This window comes from Corvus cornix, chromosome 9 (genome assembly GCF_000738735.6).
Source record: "Corvus cornix cornix isolate S_Up_H32 chromosome 9, ASM73873v5, whole genome shotgun sequence".
Lineage (NCBI taxonomy): Eukaryota > Metazoa > Chordata > Aves > Passeriformes > Corvidae > Corvus > Corvus cornix.
Genome location: NC_046339.1, coordinates 22,642,423 through 22,668,517, shown reverse-complemented (window position 1 = coordinate 22,668,517; position 26,095 = coordinate 22,642,423). Strand labels below are relative to the sequence as shown.

Sequence of the window (26,095 nt, the reverse complement as noted above, 5' to 3'; positions counted from 1 at the left end):
TTCACTGTGCAAAACAGGCACGTGGCTTCGTTCAGTAACTGCAGAACATTTTTGCACAACAAAGTACTGAGCACGAAACCAACAAAAAAATTTCTGTTAATTATTCTGTAATGTTTGGTGTAACAACCTCTATTGCCTGCAAATGTGTTCGTTGCAGTGACTCTGAAAAAGACAACTAAGAACACTGTACAGCAGCAAAGGTAATTCTTAGATGATAGGTTCCATGAGGTTTAAGGACTTTCTGCAGTGTTGGCTCAAATGTAACAATAGGAACGAACAGACTGCAGTTTCTGCTTGAATATTTCTTGTCCAGGAGTCTGTTTTTGTAGCAGAAAACAAATATTCTTAATCAACTGCACTGGCAGCTTTATCTCTCTGTAATAAACAGGCAAGACATATTACACTGAAACAGCATCCAAAGGCCAATGCAAGGACAACACGCACAACAGATGCTCAATTTTAGGGTTTATTTCATCTGCTAACATTCATCCTTGATCTAGACAAAAACAATTAGATGATTTTTTAAAATTTTATTTTTCTTGTGGAAGAAAAAAAACCTTTTAACACTTTTTGTAAGATGCTATAAATAAATATATAAAGCTTTAAGTGTTACTCGGCTCAAGTTAAACAGTTGCCTTTTATTTTTTGTTGTTTTTAAGTTCCTGAAGTGGGGGGGAAAGTGCAAACCATACACATTCAGCCCAATGGAATGAGTCCAGCCACAATCACTTTCAGAGAAGCTGAATCTGTTTGATCTACAATATGGAGAATGGAAGGCAGGTGGGGGGACAGTTGTATTTTTTTTACCCTCAGTCACACAACCCCTAGAGGAACTGAGTTCCTTGGTAAGTAAAGCACGCAAGTAAGGGGAGAGGAAGAACAAGAGAACCCTGCCTGCATTGCCCTTTCCCTGCCCTGCACAGACTGTGTGGCAGAGAGGAAAGAAGAGACAATATAAGCAAAGTCTCAGATGAATAGAAATGACAATGAAAAACAAAATCAGATAGCAGGAGGGCTGGTGAGAAATCCTGCGCCTGTTACGTGTTTTGACTGGCAGACTACACATAAACACATAGGAACTTCACTTTGAGAGAGGATGGGGATTTTTGTCTTCTCCTTAAGGAAAAAAAGATTAAAAGGGGCAATAAAAATAAGTTAAATCATATTCCAATATGTACAAAACAAATCATGCTCAGTAAACCTTTTGAATATAAAATTATTCATTATAGTACAACTCTCTCAATCCAGTCTCCAGAACTGACACCTGGGGGAATTGACCAGGGAGGGGGAACTGTGGAGCTCTGAGGAGACAGACTCATTTGCAAATCTTGTTTTTTTCAGCTTGCATGGCTAAGAATTACAGAGAAAACTCCCTGCAGCTGGGACAACACAGGCTTTAACTCCCATGTGTTTATCAGGTCTGCATTCACCTTGGCAGAATTCCTGTGGATGGGGTAAAACAAACGGCCACGGGTAGCTGGGATTGTGTGCCCTGGTTCACCTGAGCTGCTGCTTGCTGACCTGTGCCATAAAGGCTTGGCTACACTCCTGATCAGGCAGTGAATCCTACATTCACTTCTGCCTCTGGAACATGATCTGCTAATATTAATGAAAGTGAAAACAAGAATAAAAAGAGAACGCAGCCAGCCTTGTGATTTGGATCCCGCAGATAATATCAGGTTGCATGCCAAGCTATAGCTCTGGGAATACAGTATTAAGCATAGTTTGGTTGATGAATTCCTGTAGTACTATCCCTTTTTTGTGATGACTGGAAAAGCCTATGGGGTAGGAGGGGGTCTGGGTAACTCTAAACACCAGCAAGACACTAGAGATGCTTTTAACCCCAAGATATGAACCTTGGTCAGGCCCTGTGCTGTAACATTCTGTAACACCTTCTGTAGCTGTCCACTGGTCCCTGTGAAGTGACTTGACTGGCTCAGAGCAAAAACTTCCCAATAGTCTGCACTGTCACTGGAGGGTCCTCCTGCCTTGTTCTCTCAGCAACCGCACTGCTCCTTTTCGCTCTAACAGGACAGCCCAGGGAGAGAGAATTCAAAACCTTATTGGGATCTTTCTTATGCTGCTTTCATTGTCATCCCAGTTTTGTAAGCAAGTAATGGACTATGGGGTGCAAAACCACCAACTGAAATGCTCCTCATTTATTCCAAAATGTTGGGTATAAAGGGAGAAATTCAGACAAGCCAGAAATTCACACTGATCCTTTGCTGACTTTTTCTTTGTTTGTGCTTGACTTCGAACCCTCTGACAGCCTGGGCTGTCAACTGTACCAGTCAATCCTGCATTTTGTGACCTGGATTGGGTACAAGGTGGCACCTGACTGTCTGGAAAACTTTGGATGAAGCAAACTCCTTCAACAGAGCTAACTGGGATGAGACAAACCAGCAAGAAAATGTTTTCTTCAGCAACACCACCACCAAGCAGTGAAGTTTAGCTTTAACTAAAAGCACATTGACTTCTTAGCACTACAACATGTCTTAGCCTTTCTACCTTCCCAGAGCAGGAATGAAGTCTGCTGGGAAATCCCCACTGAGCCCAATCCTTGTCTGTGATGTGCCAGGGTCAGCACAGTGCCAGATGGCAGAACCTGAAGGACCACTGCCTTTTCCTGCCCAAATTGCTCACTCACACTGGTACTGCTGCCCTATACAGCCTTAAACACCTTACACAGCCCCAGCCTTCGTAAAGGCTTTCCAGGGGGTACCCCTGGAACCATGGCAGAAACACTGTGGGGTGGGTAAGCATCTGACCAGGTAAATTCTGATTTCAAGGGGAACTGCCTCACCAAGTCCCTGAGAGACAGGTCCAATCTCGCACCTGCCCGCACTGCTCCCAGCACTCTCTTAACCTGAGCTGGATCATGACACATAGACAGACCCCCTGAAGAAACACTTCATGTACTGAAGAAGGTCGTTGTGTATCTGGATGCCACAGGAAAAACATTTTGGAAGAAAGGGGCAAATATTGAACAGGAATCTACTGTTTGGCCACTACTTCTGCCAGAGTGCCTTAAAGCCATTGTTCTCCATTCATTTTAAAACTACACACACACTTTTCATGTTATTGTAGCATCAAAATATCAGTCCTAAAAAGAAAAGAAATAGTACCACTTCAAGCTGTGGTACATATAAATCACAAAAAGCTACATTCACATTATGTTAAAAAAGTTCCCTTGCACCCACTAAAGGAAGAAGATAGTGCCAGGTGTGTCCTGCAACCCATGTTCTGGTACACAGCACTTAAAATAAATTAACACATGGCTTACAGCCATAAGCAGACCAGCACAGCAGCCAGGGTGAGGGATGGCTTTTGGGTGATTCTGTTCATTTCCATTACTCAGAATCTGTTTCAAAGTGCCCTATACTTTTCATACCCTGGAATACCCTTTTAGAGTCCGTAAATTTGTTACTCCCAGTGTAGAGGTGGGAAAACGGAGGCATTTGCTGGGTGCAGGATTTAAATCTAGAAACTTCTGCCTCAGTACTAAGTGAGGTCAGCCCTCCTTTTGTGGTTGAAATGAAACTGTTAACAGTTTTCAATATAATTTCAGTTCTTCTGCTTGTTACTGCAATATACTACAAAGAAAATGTTGGAACAAGGTCTTCTACTGACATGCTTCTAAGGTCAGAGGCTGCTTCTGATTTAGACAACCCTGCAGACAGATTCATTAACATCCAGCTGGTTACTCAGAGCCTGTAACACAGGAACAGCTCAGGCAGACACAGCACAATCACAATACTGGTGTGAATCACGCAGTCCCAGCAGTGCCACACAAACAGGGATTAGCTGCAGGCACCGCTTGTGTGCTATGGATCCATAACACAGGACGCACCCTGAAAAGCTTTTGGGGAAAGGTGGAAACTGTGCACATAGAACAGTTGCTTTTTATATGTCTTGTGTTGGTTTTGTGGATAAACAGCCTGTAAAGTCGAATTTTTAAGATACAAATGTTTTCTTTAGTTACAGCAACACATAAAAGTGCTGGCAACCACCAGACATAGCTTCTCCCAGTCTTGGAATTCAGAGATGAGCAAATGGACTTGTAATACCTTCTGCCCCCAAGCCAACCACCAAATACTGCTTCATTTTGCTTCCCAATTTTCATCTAGGTGGAAATGCTTATGGCCAGGCTACACATTTCTGGGAACAGGAGTCATTTGGTGCCTGCAGACAGGTGAGTGTGTGCTTGTGCACTTTGCAGCAGCAGGATGCAGACCTGACCAAAATCCATCTGAAAGCAACAGGAAAGACATCCTCTGACTTTGGCGGACTTTGGCTCAGGGCTGTAACAGAATTGTATTTGAGCCCTAAGTGCTCTTTGTATTTTCTGTTCTCAAGTTTTTAGTTGTCTTTACTCTTGAGGAGAAGAACGTCTCCAAAAGCAAGGTGTATCCCCCAGGGCATGCACAGGAGAACAGAGAAGCCCCTCCTTTGCAAAACTCAGTCTGAACTTGAAACTGCTGGAAACAGTGCACAGAGGCAGAGAAAGAATTAAAATACAAGCCAAGCAGCACATCAGTGGATTTGTATGATGGGAAAGAGATGCTTGTAAAAATGACATGCTAAAGTTGAGTGCACCAGCTCTCTGCCTCTCCTCCAGTGATTTCAATGCCATATTTGATTTGCAGTTAACATGGCCTTTGAAAATCAAATCATATTCCATTTGGTTCAGAGTTTACCCTAAACAATAGCTGGTTCAGGTCCTACAGGCTGAGCAATAACGGAGTGAGACATGAACCAGGCAAAAACTACTTCATTTCCATGCTTCCAGCCAAACAAAGAAGTGCTTGCAACAGCAAAAAAATAAGCCATATTTTAATTTGGCGAGTGGGAAGAGGAATTAGAGAAGCCATTGTTGTTCTATGACTGAAAAGTCAGTAAGCAGAACCTGGTTAGACTGTCCCCACACTGGAGGATTAAACTTACATGAGGCCCTAAAAAACAGCATTGAAAGAGAAAGAGTTCTGCTTTGAGAGTGGTCTGAGACTAAAAAAACACTATCCATGATTCTCCTTTCCAGTTTTATGAACACAGCTTGTTCATTTAAAGTAAGGGCTGCAGAACAGGCACCCTGCCAAAAGACAATGTGCACTGTCTCATAATTAATTCAGACCCATAGTCAGAAATTTTCACAGCTCTGGAAGACGGCCCCATCCTGTTCCCACTTAAATCAGTTCTAGTGACTTCACTGGAAGCCAGCTGATGCCCATTACCTCTTGATAAAAGCAAGTAAAAATAACTGAAATAATACAGCTAGAGTACGTCTGTAAGCTTATTCTGGGTCAGTATTTCACATAGCAACAAACAAAACACAACCACCCCTTTGTCATGTTCCCATTAATGACTGATCATTTGCAGGGTCTGAATTTTGTGTGGATTTATGAAGGAGTATTTAAACTTTTCTTTCTTTTTTTTTAGTATGTAGGAGAGGGTTTTCATGTGCTGTTAACACACAATACTGATGGTGGCTTGAGTGGTAGTGGTGTAAGCCGACAGGATAACATGGGAATGCAGGTTTGAGTCTATGGTTGGCTTTTGACTTGTTGTGGGACCTGTCTGGGAAACAAATCTGGGAGTTTTGTGCATGAATTCCCTATTATTTTTGTGATGAAGCTGCGTATGTATATGTGATACCAGTGCAATGCATCAGAACCACTGTGCTAAGTACATATCCCAGGCTGCAGTCAATTTGCTTTAATGTTTCTCATCCTCTGACTGGTTTTCTTCTTTTTTTTTTAATGGTGCTCTACTTTCTGGCAGTGGCTGCCAGCTGAAATGCTGTGAGTGCCTGTGTGCTGAGATCCCAGCCTGACAGGATGGCCAATCCTCAACTTAGTCACCATTACCAGTTACTGACAAACAATGCAATTCCCATCCCACCACCCCCATAAAAGAAAACCTCTATTTCCTTCTTTTTAATTATGTATCTTTAGATCATTATGCCCAGGGGAGAAAGAGATTTCAAAAATTCCTACTTCTGCCATTTGTGTTAAAATTGTGAGGATAAGAAACATTCTTTTGTATTTTGTATTCTTTGTATGAGTGGGTAACTGCATTTGTGCATTTTTTACCTCTGCATTAGAATGTTGACCCTTTTTTTATTTTTATGTATTTATTTTTTTTTAAGAATATCATCGGTCTTGTAAGAAACAGTAAAAAGACCCTATGCTTAAGGAAGCAATCTATCTTCTGTTTTACAGACTTGTTTTTAAATAAAATATTTTTTTTTGTTGTTTTTGCAATTTTACTTCCATGATCTCTTATATGGAAACCCTAGAATATCATTAATATAAAAGTCTGCCTAGGCTACCACTTCTCTATAATATGGCTCATGTAGTCCTCAGTGGGCAAACGTCCTTGCTCTTCGGTCTCTTCCTTGGGAAGTGCTTCATTGGACCGGTGAAGAAGCCTCTCTTCCCGGTTCTTTATCCTCTGCTCCATCCTCTCCAGCTGCCGTTTGTACTGGTAGCGCTGTTGGAAGAGGTCCTTTGCATAGTCATAGAGCTGCATGTCCAAGTCATTGAGCTCCTCGATCCTGCGGATGGTGTCGTTATCCACCTCCACCCCTCCTGCCCGCGTGCTGTTGTACTGCATGAAGGGCCGGATGAATTTCAGGTTAAAAGTTCTCTCAAACAGGTACTGAGTCTTTCTCTGGAACTCTGTCAGGCCGAAGAAGGCCATGTCTTTGAGGTTTTTTTTTGCACTCTCCAGCAGGATCTGTGCTCGCTTGTTCTCTGGGATGAAGGACATGTTGTAGCAGCCCACTAAGCTCAAGTCAGCCAACATCCTCACTTGGCGGTTGTTGGCCAAATTATATGGGCAATCCATGAACTCCTGCAGCGTGCAGCCCGACCAGTCCGTGCCCTCATAGCACGATGGCAGCTCTTCAGGAGTTGGTGTCCTGCCATCACACATGTGCAAGGAGGTCTTCCAAGTAGCTCCTCGTTGGACGTGACGCCATTCGCTGAGGTAACGAGATACGGGGTCTCTCAGCAGTGTGATGTAGTAAAATTTTCTACAAGAAGAAGAGAAAATAGAATAAATATTCTGCTAGTAACGGGACAGATGCTTGGCAATCAGAGATCTAGTGCAGACAGCAAAAAACTGAGAGTAAATCAACATCACATCATCCATTCCACTGTACTCGTGGGCTATTTTTTTCTTGCAATATCTCATGCAAAGCAGTGTGTGCAACATTAGGCCCGTGTTTCTCTTTCTCACTGCCCACCATTTTAGCCTTGCCAAGCAGTAGCACCTTCACCAGAATGTCCATTCCCAGCAACAGAGTACGAAGTCAGAACAAATCACCAGGACTGAACCTATCTATTGACTTCAGAGAGCAACCGTGTCTCCTGGCACTGCCTGGCCTGTCACACCAAGCACTGTGTGCCCGCCGTGCCAGCCAGGACCTGCTCTGAAGGACAGCCCAGCAGCCTCTCTGTTTATGAGTTGGGCCTATCACTTCCACTCCATGCAGATGCTGACCAGGACACCCACTGCTTGATTGATCTGGCTGTTGAGCTGAAATCTGGGAGTCTGCAGTAAGTAGCAGGATAACACCACAGGCACATAAACGAAAAACAATGGGAAATCAGGAATGCAATATGCTTTGCAGAAAGAGAAGGCTGAGCTGACAACCAGCAATAGCAGCAATAATTTATTCCCATTTCAGTCAACCTGACACTAAATCAAACAAACTTCAGACACACTTTTGACACGAGACTAAATAGAAGGGAAAAGCAAGACAACCAGGAAGAACATACATAATGACAAGGGGAATTCTTGCTGTTCCAAGCATAATGAAGCCCCCAACAATACAAGCTGTCCCTAGAACTGAAAACATGACAGCTGTCTCTAACAGAGACCCTCCAGCTTCAGCCCATAAAGTTCTGGGATTGACAGAGATGGCAGTCTACAATAGCCCTCTGCACACAGAGGGAAATGGGCCTTTTCTTCCCTAACTGCCAGCAGTGTGGGATTGAGGTGTCTTTGTGCTTCCAGAACAAGGAAATACCTTCTCTAGCTCCTAAAGCTGGCACGAGCTCGTGGGGCACAGGGCTGTGTTACACTGTGCACACAGAAGCACCTGGCTTTGGCAGGGAACACACATATGCAACTGGAAATGTTGCACACAGGGGTGCTGGAGGATTCATCTCCCCATCAGAAATGCATCTTTGGAATGCTGCTAGGGCTCACTGCCTTGCCAGCACGGCTCAGGAGCACTGAATGTAATGGCCATTGAGGTGGCAGTGAAAAGTTTTTTTGAGGAAAAAAATAGTAACAGTATTCTCTTTTGGCTAATTTTAACACACCCATGTTTTCCTAGCACCTTCAGTATTATTCTTCTAGTAGTAACTTAAATTTCTGCAATAAGAGCAATCTAATTTTAAAATAATACATCAAAGCCATTGCCCAGGAAGTCTCATATTAAGTAAAGTTTGCTTTCCTAATTCATTACAAACTTGCTGAAGGGCTGTTCCAAAGTGGCCAGTTCTGCTCTTTCCAACGATGGCAACGGGTGTCCACTCCAGCTCCAATTCCTCTCCTGCTTTCTACCTTCATAAGTAGGGCTGGTAAAGACATTTGTTATTTTTGGAAACTATTCCATCTCTCTTCAACAGGAAGAGTATCTTGCTGTCTAGTAATGCTGTCCAGTGCTGTCTGTGTACAGGGAGAGGGGAGGAAAAGGGGAGCAGACTCTTTCCTTAAGCCGACTTCTTTTTCCTTCCTTTACCTTGCAGCCTGTAGTGATTCCACTACCCTGAGAGGCAGCCATAATTTATACAGACTGAGCTAAGGAACCTCCAATAGATGGGATAAAATATGACAGCAGAAAGAAAAGGAAAGTAGTGATGAATGCCAGATGTTCAATGACAGACATTGGTGCTAAACACTATCAGCAGTTTTTGACTTGTGAACTGCAGTGGACTTTTTATTTTCACCAATGTAATCCAAAGGTTTTTCAGTGAGCAGGTTGAAGGCATTTATTATTTTGTGGCTACAGAAGCAACTAGAAGGTTGCTTCCCCCTGATCCCTAAGATCAGGGACTCATTTATGTGTGAGGTATCCACAGACACAGGAGGAGCTGATTCCTGTCCAAACATGCCATCTGTACAAGTATGGATAGTGGTAAAAGGCAAGAATTAATATCTGCATTTGGTAGACAGGGGAACCACAAATATTAACTGATGTGCATAAAGTCAAATGGAAGTGGCAGAGTTGGCATGAATCTGATTCCTGTAAGCCTGAGTCCAGCTTATCTTCTCTCTCTGTCTCTGTTTAAACTTTAGGAGACTGTTAGTAAATCAGATTAATAAATATCATGCAAAGCTTCTGGAGTCCATTGAAACAGAGACAGCTTGAACAGGACACGGACTGGCAAAAGCTTAAGGAGCAAGTATTTCTTTCTTCAAACCTACACTATAAGAGCTATTACCTTAGCTGAGGTAATACCCTGGTAAGTATTTTACCATGAATGATCTTTCTCAAAGATTCATCTCAATGATAAAAAGCACAGGAAAATAGGTTACAATTTTTGAAATTCTACTGAATCCGATTTGCCCCTTTCCAAGTCTGTCACACAGAAAAGTGCTTGAAGGAAAGAGCTTGCCTCCTAACACAGAAATCAGATTTATCTTTGGAAACTGGAACCAGCCCTCTGCAAGTACTTAAGGAAGCTGCCCCAATGGGGCTTAAATAAAAAAAACCCCTAACAAACAAAACTAAACAGAGACTTTAAAGCAAAAGAATAGTTTTAACTGCCTAAGTTGAGATGCACCATTCACATAGTGAAAGTTATGCTCCCAAATTTGTATTTAGCTTTCTAGAAATATATTCATTTCCAAGGAGCAGATTCCCTCACCCCTCAGGCAAGTGAGCAGTACACCTTCCAGGAGACTGGGACCTCAGGAGCCAGAGAGGTGAGCCACTTGCACGTTAGATGGATGACCATGCAAGTATTCACCCAAGGCACTTAAGATACTGAAGTTGCTGTTCTTGAAGTATAACTTGGGATTGCCTTTAAGTTTAGAGAAAAATAAGGTAACTGTAAAGCATCGTCCATTAGCAGTCAGAAAGCTGGGGGAACTCTGTTTCAGCATGGCTGAGAACACAGGCAGTGCCACTTGTCAACAGTGGCTTGATATTTATGAGGAACCACATGACTAGTAAGGTTTTTTTTTGTCATCAGAGATGAAATAAACCCATAAGCCCCATGCAGCTGTGAGTGCCCTTCCTTTCAGCATGGTGTCCCAGACAGCCACTTAACTTTAGTGTTCCTAAAGGCTCATTTAAGAAGTGTGGTCTTCTCCTAGCCCAGATGGTTCCACTCAATACTGCCTCATAAAAAGGCCAAGCAGCCCCAGTTTGGTCATGCAGTGTCATGTCTCACTGGCTTTTCTGGATTTAACAAGCTTGAGCAAGACAAATGGACATTGGAGTCAGTAAGATTTTGCTTCCCATGTGAAGCTGAGCAGAGCAGCATTACTGCTCTTGCAGGCTCCCCTTCACATAGCCATGGGGTTGTGATCTCCAAGGGCACAAAGACAAGCAGAAGACAAAGTCACACCTCTGCCTTTTCTTGCATTACTGTTCCTGGCAGTCCCAACATGAAAATCCACCTGAAGCTCTCTGACGTGTTTGCAGAGTTGCAACTCGGACCTGCACAGTTTTGGAAGCTGCACAGTTTAGTCCAAGGAAAGAATCCCTAGCATATCTTTTAAACAGAACAGAATAAAAGAATGTTTTTGATGAACAACCCTTTACCCGAACTGAAGTTGCAGGAAGAACAAAATCCAATATTAGAAAGGAAAGGCCAATCTTGTGGTCATAATACACAAATGAATTCAGGAAACCTTACTTTAAGTGCCCATTCTGTCAAAATTAGCCTGCTTGCCCCAGACAAATCTCTCTCTCTGCCTCTGTTTCCCATGTGTGAAGGGCTGACAATGTCTCCTTTGTCTGGTTTGGAAATTCAAAACATAACATCTCTTGGAGCAGGAGCCGTCTCCTTCCATGATTATGCAAAGCCCCTGTTTCAGCATGGATTGAGGTCAGAGGACAATGGTTAACTGGAGGCATATTTTCATGACACAGGCGTCAGAGGCACCACTGCCCTACAGGATTCCCGCCCGGACCTCTCCTTCCCATTCTCACATAGCAGCACAAAGCAGCCTTAGTTTTGCCAGCAGAGTTTTGTTTTTTTTAAGCAGGGCCATGCTGCAAATGCAGTCACTGAGCAGCTCTGGGTTAAAAACAACCCTTTCTTGCATGGCTGAAGCTGCCATTTAGCAATATTCTGTCTTAATTCCTGTCAGCAGGTTCCTCAGCTAATGAAGGGGAAATGAAACCATTCCTCCTCTAAAAACTCAATTCCTTCTCTTTTGCTAATAACCAGTCAACATAATTCGGATAAAGTGACAGATTCTAAATATGATGCTATCATTTCTCTTCAGTTCATTTCCACTCTTTTCTACATGCTGATGCACCCTTCTTACTGCTGCTGGTCTCTAAATTCTGCCAGGAACTGCTTATTTGACTGTGCAATTCCTTATTCTTTCCTGTGCTTGAATGCTTCCTCCCACATGGCCAAATTTTATTTTATTTTTCTTAAAATTTTTACAGGTTCTTCACTGAGCTTTCAAGCATTCCTCCCAGGAAAAGCAAAATATGTAACAAGTCCTTTTTGACTTCTGTGGTGGCCTTCCATCAGATCAAGAACAAAACACAGCTAGCCACTTGCAATATAAATGCTTCATCTGCCTGCCAGGAGGGGGAAGGGGAAGGAAGCTGCATAGGTCAGCTTCAACCATATAACCCCAATCTGTCAAAGCAATATGCCCCCAGGCTACAATTTTTCTAATGCTAGAAAACAAAAAATAATTAAAAAATCATTCCATATCCTTGCTGAATTAACTGAGCAGGGGGTCTGCCATCTTGTAATAATGAGGAATGCTGTGTTTTGCTTAAAGATGTAGTAATGTCAAATTTGTGGCTGATTTAAGGCATCCTTGTAAAAGTCAAGCCCACATATTATGCACTCCACAAATCCCTGGTGAGGGTCCTTATTCCATTCATACTGGCTCTCACTGTGAGTAGTTTATCACTGAAACAACCAGTGATTCTGCCTCCCAGCAGTGAAATGCACACGTGCACCTGCCCTGCTGTTAGCCTGCAGGGACCAAGGGAAGAAGAACCAGAGCATTCAGCACCCCCCTTGTGATCATCTAAACCCTCACTTGGCTGAAACACTGAAGGGGATTGCCAGGTAAAGGTTATCTCCAGTGAAAACGAGCAGTGTATCCTTAAGGAACAGCCCAGCAAGGACTTACAGGTAAGTAATAAGTAATAAGTAACAGGTGAGTCAGGTGTCTCTAACGATGGATGAGCTGAGAATGTGGCAGACGAAAGTTCATAAAGAATTTATATTCTCATTATAAAATCATACTAAACATTACCTACAAATAGCAGAGGTATGGTAGAACAGTTTCCCCCTTCTGCACAGAGAATGACCTTCAGCTACGATGGGAAACTCTGGGTGACTCTCCAGCCACCACTCACTTCAGTACAAGCTGCCTCCTGGCTTATTTACCACCAGTGCACCAAACCCATACTTACCACTTTTAAAGTCCAGCCTTGCCAAGACTCCACATATTTCCCTGTTTTCCTCTACAGTCAGATTTCTTGCACAACAAGCACATTCTCAGTTAGAGATTGGAATTTAATATATGTACAATGATTACTTCCTTTGGTAGCAAATAGCCCTAATTTTCCTCAGTCTATTTCCTCTCATCTGTTGTTCATTTAGACTCTTCCTGCATTTCACACACAATAAACTCTTCAGTCCTTTAAAAGTCATAGAAACAGAAAGAAAACCCCAAACAAACAAAACAAGCGTCTTCTCTATACCCTATGTTTAAATAAAGGTTGCAACACAAAACCCCAAAAGCCAAGAAACTGAACAGCAAACCCAATCCTCCAGCTCTCAGACTGGGTAAATAGCTACAGCAGTGATTTTCTTTGCCAGGAAAGGAGGGGGTGTCAGTGCTTGCTTTGGGAACCAGGTTTGTTTTGCATAATTGTGTTTGTTTTGCCTGATGATCTCTGCTCTTGGGACTCAGCTGTATTAAAAGATAGGACATTTGGAAATGTAACAACAGCCAACCCTCACACAGGCTCTGCTCACCCTCCAGATCTTTGCTCAGGGAGTCATCCTGGGGTTTGATTTCACCATGGGCCAGTTCCTGATGCAGCAGTGCCTGGACCATGCTGCCAACAGCCCACTGAGAGCCAGCCCTGAAACAATGCTCAGGCTGCTCCAGGAGGGGGAGGCAGATGAGAAGAGCCACTCCTCTCTCTTTTCACCCATATATTTCATAGAATGTGGACAATTTTGAATGGTTTGCAATCCTGGTGATGCAGCCTGTCATCACAGCATGATGATCCCACTGCAGAGCCTGCCCGGAGAGCAGAGCTCCAGCGTGTTGGACCTGCGTGCACCAAACACCACATCTGGGTGCAAGCACAACAGAGTCTGACCATGAAGAAGGAGACAGAAGAGAAAGCAGCACCTCAGGCATTTCATGAGAGAAACACCCACCCCTCCATCCACTCAAAACAATCTTAAACAAAAGCTCCCTTTTGGTGTTCTCAGCCATGCATGGGCTGAGTCACAGCTTAAAAATACCAGAGACAATCAAACACAACTGCAAGGCCTTCTCCAGACCGGTGGTGAAGAGACCTGAAGACACGAAACTCAGGAAAAGGTCAATCTGTGTGCTTGATCCAGTCACACTGCAGCAATACAGCCTTGATTCTGGGATCTGTAGGAGCAGTAATGCTGTGTGTCTGCACACATGGTGGCTGCAGCACAGTGTGAGGCGTCTCTATTTAAAGCTGACCCGCAAAGAAAGGTGGGTCTGCAAAGCAATAGTTGGAATAGTATTGTGTATATATTCCTGTAACACAGATATTCCTCCTGAATTATACTGGCAAAGGCAGCAGAGCTGGAGTGGAAGCACAAAGGATGTAAGTGAGCCCCAAGGGCAGATGGGTGAGACCTGGTTTGTCAGAAAGTTGGGAGGGCACATGGAGCCTTGACAGCCATGTTGGGAGTGGCAGAATGGTACAGGCTATTCCATACTGATTGATATGTATGGTAATACAAGGGAGCATTTCACATCTGGAATCAAATGGAGCATCAAGGTAGCTATGGCTGGGCATTCATTCCTCTGAAACCATCAGAAATGGATGCTTTCAAGACCACTATCTCCATTCCTCTCCATAAATGAAGTGAGGTGCACTTTTACCTCAGATCTCAGAGCTGTGCAATGCTGATACTCACTGTGTTCACACTACAGTGTTACACACTCAGCCCCAGTTCAGGTTTGTTGGCTTTTACCCAGGAAGCAAGTGTGGTCCTATCATCCTCGAGTCTCATGACTTTTTTATATCCAATTAGCAGAATAGACACAGATAATGAGTTTTAACAACATCTCTGCTTTTCATAAAAATTGCAGTGCTGTGTAAGCACAAGAATTTCCTGTTGAACTGTCTCTTTGCAAACAAGTTAATCTAAAAAAAGATACATGGCATGCTATGAACCTTAGGAGTGAACCGCCAGCTCATTTTTCAAAATGACAGATATGATGAAAATTGGACAAAGGCTTGGAAAAAAACGTGGGGGTCAGGGTGAGGGGAGCAAATGGGGGTGGAGGGAAAGGCATTCCAGAGCCCTCTGGAGCCTTGGACTCCTCTAGGACCCATTAAAAGCTTATGTTACTTGCACCATTTATAAACAAGCTCATTCTTTTGCCATCATAACTTTCCTCATATGAGGAGTTTAGGAAGTGTTGACTGCTGTCTTCTACTGAAGGAAGGCACCAAAAATGACAGCAAGTTACAAATCAAACACCTTTAATTTACGACCTTTCCCGAGTTTTGGGAGGCTTGTTGTGCTTCCTAAGTGACCTCAGTAAACCCCCTAATCAATAGCACATCGGAATGCTGACAGATGGCAAGGGGAAGTGTCAGTGCCAGAGGGATTACATCAGTGCTGGCAGAGAACAGATGGCAGAAAGGTGGACTGCAACCTGTGCTTATTCTTTGCATTCCTTCGCTTTTATTATTGCCCCTGCTGTCAGCAAGGTAGGAAGTTTCAGGAGGGGAAAAACATGGCCATTCTCTGGAAGAAAAATTTTCACTCCCTTCACTTACTGGTTCTGTCACAGAGACTTCCAATTGCATTGATTTTGGCATTACAAAACACACAGAAGTCAGTAACACATTACACCCATACTTACTAGAAAATATTTGCTAGAAGGGTTCTATATCCCTTTTTTGTGGAGTATCTTCCTGTGTGTGGCCACATTAGAACCAAGCCAGTAACAAATCAATCCCTGAAGAGTAACGACACATTTGCAATGAGACACTGAACTTTTCATCTCTGCATCAGAGATCAATTTCCACTGGATAGGTAGCATAGGACAGCAGTTTTCACCCCACCATTAGATAAGTGGAAAGCATTTGGGGCCTCATTCCTGCTCCAGGGAGTAAGTGCTGTGCCGTAGTACACTGCCTGTGCTTTCCGCTGTGTCACTGGGACCAAGCTGCACTGGTTCTGCACAGAAATCTGCAGAGCTTCATGCTGTCTTTGTCCTGGGAAGAGAGAGAATGCCAAGGATTTAGCCTCCCCAGGTGTCAAGATGGATGCAATGAATAAAACAAGTGAATATTTTAACTAATAAAGCAGGATTTCTGCATCTGATCCCTGCACGCTTCAGGACGCAGGAGAAAGAATGACCGGGATATTGCCGAACAGAAAAAAGAAAACCAGAAGCAAGTTGATACAGAGCAAAGACAAAGCTGAAGTAACTATGCAATATGTAAAGATATTTATTTGAAACAGCTGTAAATAAAGCAGATAGGCTAGAATTTGCATTTTCTTTTGAACTGTAAGTCAGCTTCTCTTGTGAATCACAGGAGCTCCACTGGCTCTGAGACTCAAAAAAGATTCAAGGAAAATGTAACAGCATGATAGACAGGAAATATGGCTCCTTGAAGAAGATTAAATTATAAAGAAACAATAGAGGAAGATTAAGGGAGCAAGAGTAGTCAGAGGAGCAGATATTGATCGCTTTAGCAGGACAATTGAATTCCTTGGCAAAGGGAGGCAATATTTGTGTCAGGCAGCTGCAGCTGCAACACAGCACTCCTGAGTTGCTCACTGATCAATCTTGTTCCAATCAAAAACTGATGGACAGCTGCTTTTATTGATCTGAGTAGGAAGGCTCAGTAGGAAGTAGGAAACAGGATCGAGATGCACAGGATTTTTAAACTGGACTGACATGTCCTGAACAAACAAGCAAACACTGAAACTTTCAGCCAGCCAGCGAACATCAAGGAACAAGACATTCCAAGGAAGAAAACACAAGCAGCAGCAGAATCCATCCCTGAAAGCAGGCACAGTGCAAGGACTGGATTCCAAGGAGCTCTGCAAGCCACACAGGGCTGCTAGGAAAAGGGAACAACTGCTGCCCTGCAAAGTAACCAGTGTGAGCTGCATACTGCCACACACCTCACAGCATCAGGTAGGGGACTGCTCCTAATTCCATTTACTCAGCTCCTTCTTAAAATCAGTGCTGGGGGAGGTTCCCACACGGCTTCTTTTCTTGTGAATAGTCATACTACTGGCTTACAAAGAGTACCAAAGCTCCCTCTCCTCAATTAACTGACTCTCCCTTGCTCAGGAATAGCAGATGTTGTTAAGCAGCAAAAGATAATCCTCAAGAAAGCAGAGCTACTGATCAATCACTTTTACATTTAAGATCACTTGGAGTTGCCACTGTCTTGTACTGTTTTCCTAATTAATTGCACTGGAATGCACTTAAGTAAGCCCCAGATCAAAGAATCATATGCAGAGATTGAAATAAATCCTGTCTGTGTTGCTAATGCCTCGGAAATGGATGACTTGCTAAGCATTCAAAATCCTGAGTACCATGGTTCAAAACTACAGATAGTGTGAGATGCTTTCAAAGGAGCAGATTTAAGGATGAAAAGGAAAAAGCTCCCTTCATTTGCTTATAAAAGACAATTAAGCAAAGGCAATTGTTCAACTAATTTAGTGTGAAGTTTGTGTATCTTAAGTTCCTTATTCTTCTCTTTCCTATCACCAAAAATCACAGATCAGGAGCATCAATTTTCATTACAGCAAAACTTTATCATTGTTACAGATATTTTAAAAATGTGCTTTAATGAAGGGCTGAAATCTTCTCAAAGTAATGATAAATAAAAATGACTGGGGCTGAATGTGTTACCAGTTGGTGCAATAAATCACTGTCTCTTCCTGCATGAGTCTCTTTCTCATGATCTAGAATATCATCAAAATGCTTTGATTGATTTACAGTTTAGTAACCCAGCCATCATCATCCATAATTCTACAATAAACCACACCACTTAATGTAGCTGTTACAGATGTTCAGAAGTTCATTCCCTGCCTTTCAGGAGGAGATATTGACACAACAGCTGCAGACACCAAGATTAGCTGGGGAAGAAAAATTTGTCTTCGGCACAGGAAAACATCCAATTTTCCTCTAACAATACCCTGTCTTTAAAGCTGAAAGACATGCTGCCAACCTTGATACAACCAGTTTCAATTATTAAACACCAAATATCTATATGCACATACCCACCCCCCTGCCAGCTGGCAGGAGTAACAAGCTGCCTGGCTTCTGTCTAAAACACATCATTTCCTGGGAAATCAAGACATTACTAAAAGCCGTACGCAACAAATCCATCAAAGGGTTTGCAGTGAACAGCAGCTGATCTCAGGCCTTGCCAGCACCAAGAAACCCATTCTGCATGTGGCACTGCCTCCAGTCAGCCCTAAGGAAACAACTGGAGGGAATTTGCTCTTAAAAATCACCACCAGAGGTGGGCTGAGCAGGGGGGGGGGCTCAGCCCCATGAAGAGAGGGCTGCTCATTGTGCTGTCTCTGTGGCCAACACCAGCCCTGCCCCACAGCACAGCGAGAGATTGCACGGGCATCGTTATTCATTTTTCACAAATTATTGATCTGAAAACGGTAGGTTGGTTCTCGGTTTGAACTTCTTTTGCTTGAGCCTGAAAACAATGCAGCATTAGCTGGCCTGCCATTAACACTTTTGTTAAAACTGTTTCCTCAGGAAAAGGAGAATGTGCAACATGCGAAGTACAAAGTGTGGGTATTTTATTCCAAACAGCACGAATACTCCCTGCCAGCCTCAGCAGCCACTGTTCATTTAAAGCAGGCATACAGACATACCCAACATGAATTGTCAGAGTGATGGTCTGGTTCACAGACACAATTTCTCTCCTAAGTGAATCACCATGCTGAGGAAGCTAACAAAGACTGTAAAATTCATTAACTGAGCAGTGCTGGAAAGGGCTGCTCCAAATCCATCACTGATCTGTCCTGGCCAGCCAGCATCCTGTCTCTGACAAGTGACCTGTCCCTGGCGCTGCTGAGAGAGGTGCAAGGAACAGCAAAGCCATTTCTAATTACAGGAATCCTCTCGTTTCCCCTCAGTTGCACTCAAAGGAAGCACAAATCAGCCTTGTGGTTTGAGACTTCAGATGGACATTTGAGTCTTCAAAACTTCAGCAGCCTCAGGATCTCTCTGCTAGGTGATCCCCCAGACCTGTGCATTGCGAGGCTGAGAGAGTTATGAAATATCAAGTGGGTATTTCACAGGGACAGCACCCCTGCACTGTGAAGAAGGGATATTTTGCCCTGACTAACTTTGGGTTCTTTTAAAGGTAGTTAATGGGATTCCTTGCCTTGTGGTTAGCAAGAGCACTTGTGAATACTAGAAAAGCAGCAACGTGTTGAATGGGATTTTAAAAATCTGCTTTTTGATTAATAGATCATTGAAAGACTTTTTTTATTTCAATACAGGCCAACATTATTCCCTCACCTTCCACGTGAAGGACTCCAGAGGTGTTCCAGCTGGCCAAAAGGCTGCCAAATTCCTCTGCAGCTCTACTGTAGGTAAGTCTAATTACGTGCTTAAAAGCGTATGTTGCCATCTCTCAAAGCACTGCTTTCAACGCGGAAAATCCTTCTGCCCAAAGAAACCCAAAGAAAGTGCACAGTGGGACTATTCCTGCTTCTGCTGCCGCCTGGGAATCCCCTGACAGCCCAGCGCAGAGGGAACCCCCGGCTGTGCCCAGGCGGCCGCGTTCCCACTAGATGGCATCTCCTGCCACGGAATGGCTCTGGCACGGAGGGACCGCTCCTCCCGCCAGCATTTCCCTTCTCCTGGGATTTGTCATGTCCTGCGCAGCAAGGCCACGAGTGCAGTCTCATTTAATTGCCGGGAATGGGTAATTGGGGCTGTTTCCCTCTCCAGAGCGGCACTGCAGGCAGCGATGCCCGTGTGCCACCCTGAAGCGCCGTGAAGTCACCCGGCTGGGCACCTCCCGCAGCCCTGCCGGGCGTCACAACCACGGGTGAGCCGGCACAAGCGCATCTTCCTAAGGCAGCCTCTGCTCGCACAGCCTTCCTCCCAGAGGCTCCGACAGCACCTGCCCCGGGTATTTACATTTTCAGCGTCACAGCTATTTCCTGCTCACACCCTGCTGCACCCGGAGTGCCCTCTGCCCGCGGGCGATGTGGCACTGGGACATGCAGCACTGGGGTTTGCCTTGGGAGATTGCAATGCACCTGTATCTGCTGAGCCTTTTGCTTAAGTCTCTGCTTCAGGCTTGACTGTGAAACACCACCTTTAAAAAATGTACACAGGCGTTTTCTCCCTCACAAGCTTAGGTTACACAGAAGAGTTTTGTTGGCATAGCTGTACTGTAGGAAGTAAATAATAAAAGAACATTACCAGCCAAATAGCAATGCCAGCAAAAAGTTGTGGGTAGCAATATATCTGTGGTTGTGGGTATGGGTTACTCTGTCCAGGGAAATGGGTTAAACTATGGAGCAGAGGATCTTTGCCAGTGTGAGTTCCTTCCCAAAAAGGGTTTAATCAGCACAGCTCTGCTGAAATAACCACGGTTTGAATGCAGGCATGTGCTCAGTCTCTCTGTAAAAACAATTATCACAGAGAAAAACTTTCTTGTGTTTGGTAAATTTTGAAGTAAGTGCGTGGCAATCCACATCCCTGGAGCATGCTGTGCTAAGTCTCTGCCCACTGGGATCTGCTGGGCTGGGGCCATGAGCTGTTTCAGATACTCTGGCAAACTGCTGAGCTTGGAGAGGCTTTCAGGCACCACCAACCTGGGGTGAATGAGAGCTGGTGATCTTGTTATATGAGACTCCATATCCCACAGCTTTGAGTCATTCAATCTCCTGCCTGTCTCTTCACATAGTAATTTATCTTTTCTTTGAATATTTTGCCCATGGGAGCTGGAAGGTAGCAGGGCCATTGCAATCCGTTTCTTTCAGTACTCTGGGGGATCTCAGCTTGGTGTATAGCACTTTTGTTCATCCTAAATAGAGGATGTGTACAAAAGCAAGAAATCTGGAAAGCTTTCAGCATCACAGAACTGCCAGCACTGCTTCCTTTGTCTGCACCATTTAACCCAGTGATGTTTTTTATTATCAGTTAGCTCAAACACAGAAACACTCTCAGTCACCTGTGGGACACAAATATTGGGCTTCAAACTTCCCTTGTTAATCTTTCTGAGAAGCTGTGCTGATGCTTGTGCATCCTGTTATTCCAGTCAGCCCAGAGACAAGTGCCAGAGCTGGCACGAAAGGTATGCATCAGAGGTAAATTCCACAGGTAAATTCCTCCCACTCCTTGCTTGGGCTTGGTGTACCTGTTACTGCATGTGGTTGCTCCTTATGCCAGACACAACAAGGCAGAAGCGGTGGTGGATAGGGACAGAAGGGGGACTGCTAATGCAGAAAATGAATTGTGAAGTAATCAATACAGTAAAGATTCACCATGTTCACTCTGGGAAGACAAGGTGCTCCTTCTGGAGAATTCCATGAAGGGAGGAACAGTAGTGACAGATTGAAAATGAAGAAATAACAAAAAAAACCCCCCCAAAACAACCAAAAAACCCAAAACAACAAAAAAAAAAAAAAAAGGAAAAAGAAATCCAATCACATCCTCTATATTTAAAAATTAAAAAGACTACCAGATGCAATTACATTCATGATTAAAAGATCTAACAGAAGCGTATTTAAATTCATTAACTTAGTCCACACTTTCCTACCTCAGGAGACCAGCTGCTCCTGAAATACAGGGCAGCAAAATACAAACTACATCTTGCTTGTATTTGATCAAAACCTTTTTGAAGTTCCAATGATCTGGCTGTTAACATCTCTTAGGTGATAATTAGGCTCTTGGGGCAGCAAACATTGTTTGGGAAAGAAAATGCACAGTGGAAACATAAGTAATGGAGCTTTCTGCGTGTTGAGGAGTCAGTTATTCCACTGTATAAAAAAAGGCACCAAGGGCAAAATGAGGCCATTTTCAAACAGAGCCTCATTTTGCCTGTGTATAGCAGCAATCAGCAGATGCTTACCTCTGTGTAAACTGTTTACTTTGGGTTTTGCTCATTTCTTGCAACACATGTTTTAAGCAAGAGATTTCAGCCCTTGCACACTGCGGCTCATGAGCATGGCTCTCCTCTGGAACACGGATGCTGCACGGTTTTTCCATCACTGCTTGACAGGCATTTGGTAGCAGGTACCAGCAGGGGCTGAGCAGGTACTTCTCCCAGTTCCCATCCTCTCAAGAAGGATTTGGTCTCTCTGCTCAGGGGATGCTCCAGGGCCTCTGGATGAGGTTCAGGGCATTTTCAGAGATACTGAGAAGAGCCAGAACCTCCTTGTGGGATGACGCCTGTTATCAAACCATGCACAGTGATATTCTCTGTCTGTCCCAGGAGAACACTAGAATAACAGCTGAGGCACTGACTTACTTCCCTTCTCTTACTGCCATGGGACCCGTTTCCCTCTGACGAGACAGGAAGAGGCTTGATTAAAGACAACTGGGAATTTCTGTTTATGGTTGCATCTGACAGGTATCTGTCCTTCTCAAGCCTCCCTCCAGGTGCTATGCCTGGCTTTGGTCTCCTCCATCCTGCAAAGCTCACCTCCTCTGGATAATGACCCTTCCTTCCCAAGAGATCTTTTAAATATTTCTGACAGTTGGAGTCTCTCCTTTCCTTCCTGCACAGCCCTCTGTAATCAAACACAAGACACATCAAAGGACAGAATTGCTCTTTCAGAAAAGACAGCTACGCCTGACTCTGAACTGTCGGTTCAGACATTTTCAGGACCCACTTTAGGATTTTCTTCTTGTGACTTAGTTATGATCCATGGCAGAGACCTCTGCACTATGGAAGAATCTGCTCCCCCTCCTCTGAGAAGTAGGGAGTGCCCCTGGGAAGTTGCAGCCTTGCTGAAGAGCTGTAATTCAGCTTCCTCACTGTCTGCAAATGTATCTGAAGTGCCCAGCATCTTCCCACACAGCCAAGACAGCCCTGATCATGTGTACAGAAGCAGGAACAGTTCCCTGCTGTCTGTGTCTCTGTGTTCCAATGAAGGCAGTGGAGATGGGGCTGCACCAGCAGTGCAATGTCCCACTCAACTTTAGTTCTCCTTTGCCACTGAAGAACTGGAGAGGTCTATTTTATTTTGCTCCAAAAGCCAATATATGGCAGCTGACCTGCCTTGACAAAAGTGAAACCCAAGAAATATTCAGGTATCAAAATCACAGCTTCAGAATGTTCCCTGTTTGAGCGCTAGCCTGGGAATACATCACAGCTGAGAGCATGGAGGGGAGAGCTCCTGGGGGGCTGCAGAAAGACACTCCTCCATGACTGATCACCATCCCTCTGGTGAACGTGTACATAGGGACAGGATTAGTCAAAAAAACTGTAACTGTAACCAAAAGCAAGAAAATAGTGGAAAAAACAGGGAAATGCACGGGAAACTGCAAACACTCAAACTCAACTTTAAATTCCAAAACTGTTTCTAGTAATTCAACTCCAGATATGTGATTCTGGATGTGTTTCTATCTCCTAAGTCTCATATCTTTGTTCTGACTCAGAGGAATTATTGTTATTTATGGGACCATGCATGATATATATCACATTGTGTTTCAAATGCAAAGGAAGATTCCTCTTATTGCCATATTTTTGGGACAATCCTTCATGCTGCTCCGAAAGTCCAAAAAGTATGTGCTCAACATGAGATCACTTTCCTGAATGGGAACCTGGAATTCAACCTGAGCTAAAGTTACTTACAGCAAAACTCAAACATATTTCATGCAAGACCTGCCCTGTGCACGTAACCTTGAAAATAATGACATTTTGTGATGAATTTACATGAAATCATGAGTGTTTTCTTCTCTTTCTAGAGCATTCAGTCTCAGAGAAAATGGAGATTATTTCCACAGAAGAGCAAAATGCCTGTTATCACCATGAACACACAGAACTTTACAGATGAGGTTTCTGATGGCACCTAGTGAAACTGGGTGCCAAAGTCCCACACACAGTGCTGTGCCTTGTTCTCATCATCAAGGAGCCTGTAAAGGCTGCTATGAGTCTTGAGATTGGGAACTGAAGATGATGGATGGCAGATTTATCAATCACATTCCAATTTTTTATCCCAAAGAATCTTCAATACCTTTTACTACCCTTTCCCCTCACAAGAATGTTACCTGTTATCCTTGACAACTGATAGCTCCACATAAGCTTTCATTCATCCCCAGTGAATATATAGATTTTCTCAAACCACAAACTCTCATCTGTCCAAGCCTTTAGGAGTAGCAAAATATTCTGGGAGAGAAACTCGGAATGATCCAGATGACAGGATAGGGAGGACAAGGTAGGAAGACAAGAAAAGAGGAGCTTGAGGATGAATTGTGATCACATTTGTTAAGTTTAAATTTTATTCGATTTGTTAGATTAAATTTGTAAAATTACTTAAGACATATCAGCCTTGAGTACACCATCAGGTCAATCTGGTGGTAAAACAAAAGGCTTCCCTTTTGAAGAGGGGAAATTAAAAATATTAGATGTTTTCTCTTTTAACACTAATTTGTGCAGGAGGGGATAGGCTAGGCTGCAAATGACACGATTAGCTCCCTTTGGGGTGAATATTTGGGTGAGCTTGGCTGCATGCATTATCATCCAAAAGCTTTATTTTTAAAACTGTATTTACTATAACCTGACCTTTTCTTTTGCTTTCTGTGGATAAGGTTTGCACGGGTCTTACTTAAAAGCTGCATCGATTCCAAAGTGAAAAACTGTGATGATGAATTTTTCAAATGATTACCATTAATACAGGTAACACAAACACACCCAGCCTTGTTGCAGGCTGAAAGCTGCACAGCTTAGAGGTCGATTGTCACTTTTAATTGACTGAACATGCCCATAACTCTGACAGAGAACTACTGTCATTACCAGTGTTTTTCTGGGCACCAGTGCTGACCTCTCTGTTCCTTCCTGTGCTTGGCCTCTTGCACTCAGCTCAAGCTTTTCCAGCCACCATCGGTTTGCTGAAATCTTTTTCCCTGACTTAAGTTGGGGATTTAAGCTAGTCTATACATTCTTCTGCCAAGTTTTCCTTCCATTAGGGCACAATCCAAAGCTCATTGAACTCAGAGGGAAGATCTGCACTCACTCTTAGGGATTTTGGATCATACTTCACCTGCCTGTCTGCCAAATGCTTTCCTTGAAGACAAAGTGAATGCTGTGCATGAGCTCTCTTACGAGAGAGTGACAACTGATAGGGGAGGACACATGAGAAAATGTGGGGAGAAGCCTGAGGAGACATGGGGAGGGACAGACTCCTGAGGACATATGGGGCTGGAGACATGCTTTTGGAAGGAGGGACTCCCCTGAGGGACTGTGGCCAGTGGAGGACTCACACCAGGGCAGGACCCTCCTGAGGAAATGCAGCCTGCTGGTGACCCATGCTGGGGAGCAGCAGTGACAAGAGCAGAGTAAAAGAGACAACCAGTAAAAACTGTGGAAGAGGGGCAGACAAAAATGATTTCACCATTACATGTTATAACAATTGATCCTACAATTATAACACTTGATCTTGCCTTTTACGCCCAGACCCTTATTTAGAAGAATAATCTCTAGGTAAAGTAGGAACTTGGATCTCTATGTTGTTTTAGTGCTGGGCCTTTCTCAGAAAGGGACAACTAGGACCCCAGCAGGGTCCACCTTCCTGCAAAAAGGGCAGATATGTTTAACTGAGGACACGTGGACCCTTCCCAATCCATGTTCAAAGAAACCTTTTGAAAATCAGCTGGACCTACTTTGCTTTCTGTATCCCCACCAGTTTCTTTAGGCTATGTCTACACCATCAGATCCAGGAACTCTCATCCAGGTGGGAAAACCAGTTTGTCCAGAGGTGCCCCAGCCACCCTGTGCTGTGGTTTCAATGGGCTGGAGGAGAGCTGTGGGCTGCTCCAGGCAGGTACCTTGTTAGCAGGACAAAGGGATCAGGGTATAAGGAATTGCCACAAAACACACATAATCCCATACCTTGGACAGAAGCAGTGTCAAACATCCTTTGGAAGGACAATTTGAGAAAAAAAAATATTGTCAAGCCTTGTTTAGGGAGCCAAACACTGTTTTCTCCCTAGAATTATGTCTTATTTGCCATTATCACAATGTCAACCTTCTGTGCCCAGTTTGTCACCTGGGACTCTGCTGATCTCGTTGCCTTCACCAGAAGCACTGGGGTCTTCCAGCTGTTCAGCAGCACCAAGAAAACCAAGCTTTTCCCTTGCTAATTCACTAAGAAGCTCAAAGGTAGAAAATAAAAGCCTCAGCAGAAACTTGAGGCCTCTCAGTTCAGTCCGTGCTCTCCCAGTCTGCCAACCCATTCTTGTGGCATTTACTGACCCTAAATTCCTGCCTGTCCACATGTACATGCAAAGTGGGTTTTATACTGTTTGTGGCTGATGGTTAGAAGGGCCAAAAAATTTATGAATTGCCAGAATCGTGCATTCAGAAAATTTGACTCAGGCCCCTGGAAAACCACTGGACTGGCTGAAAAATTCCACCACATTAAGCTGACCTCATTCTGCTTAGCTCCAAGTACTCTGGCAGGGG

The 26,095-nt window shown here is 43.8% G+C and overlaps 1 protein-coding gene across 1 annotated transcript in view; it reads right to left on the bottom strand.

Moving 5' to 3' along the window:
* Positions 1 to 452: 452 nt before the first annotated feature.
* Positions 453 to 26,095, bottom strand: part of HS6ST1 (heparan sulfate 6-O-sulfotransferase 1) — a 184,404-nt gene continuing 158,761 nt past the window's right edge. The window contains exon 2 of the mRNA XM_039556782.1: positions 453 to 7,033. Coding sequence (XP_039412716.1) covers positions 6,325 to 7,033 — 709 coding nt within the window. The 3' untranslated portion in view covers positions 453 to 6,324. The remainder of the gene's footprint in view (positions 7,034 to 26,095) is intronic.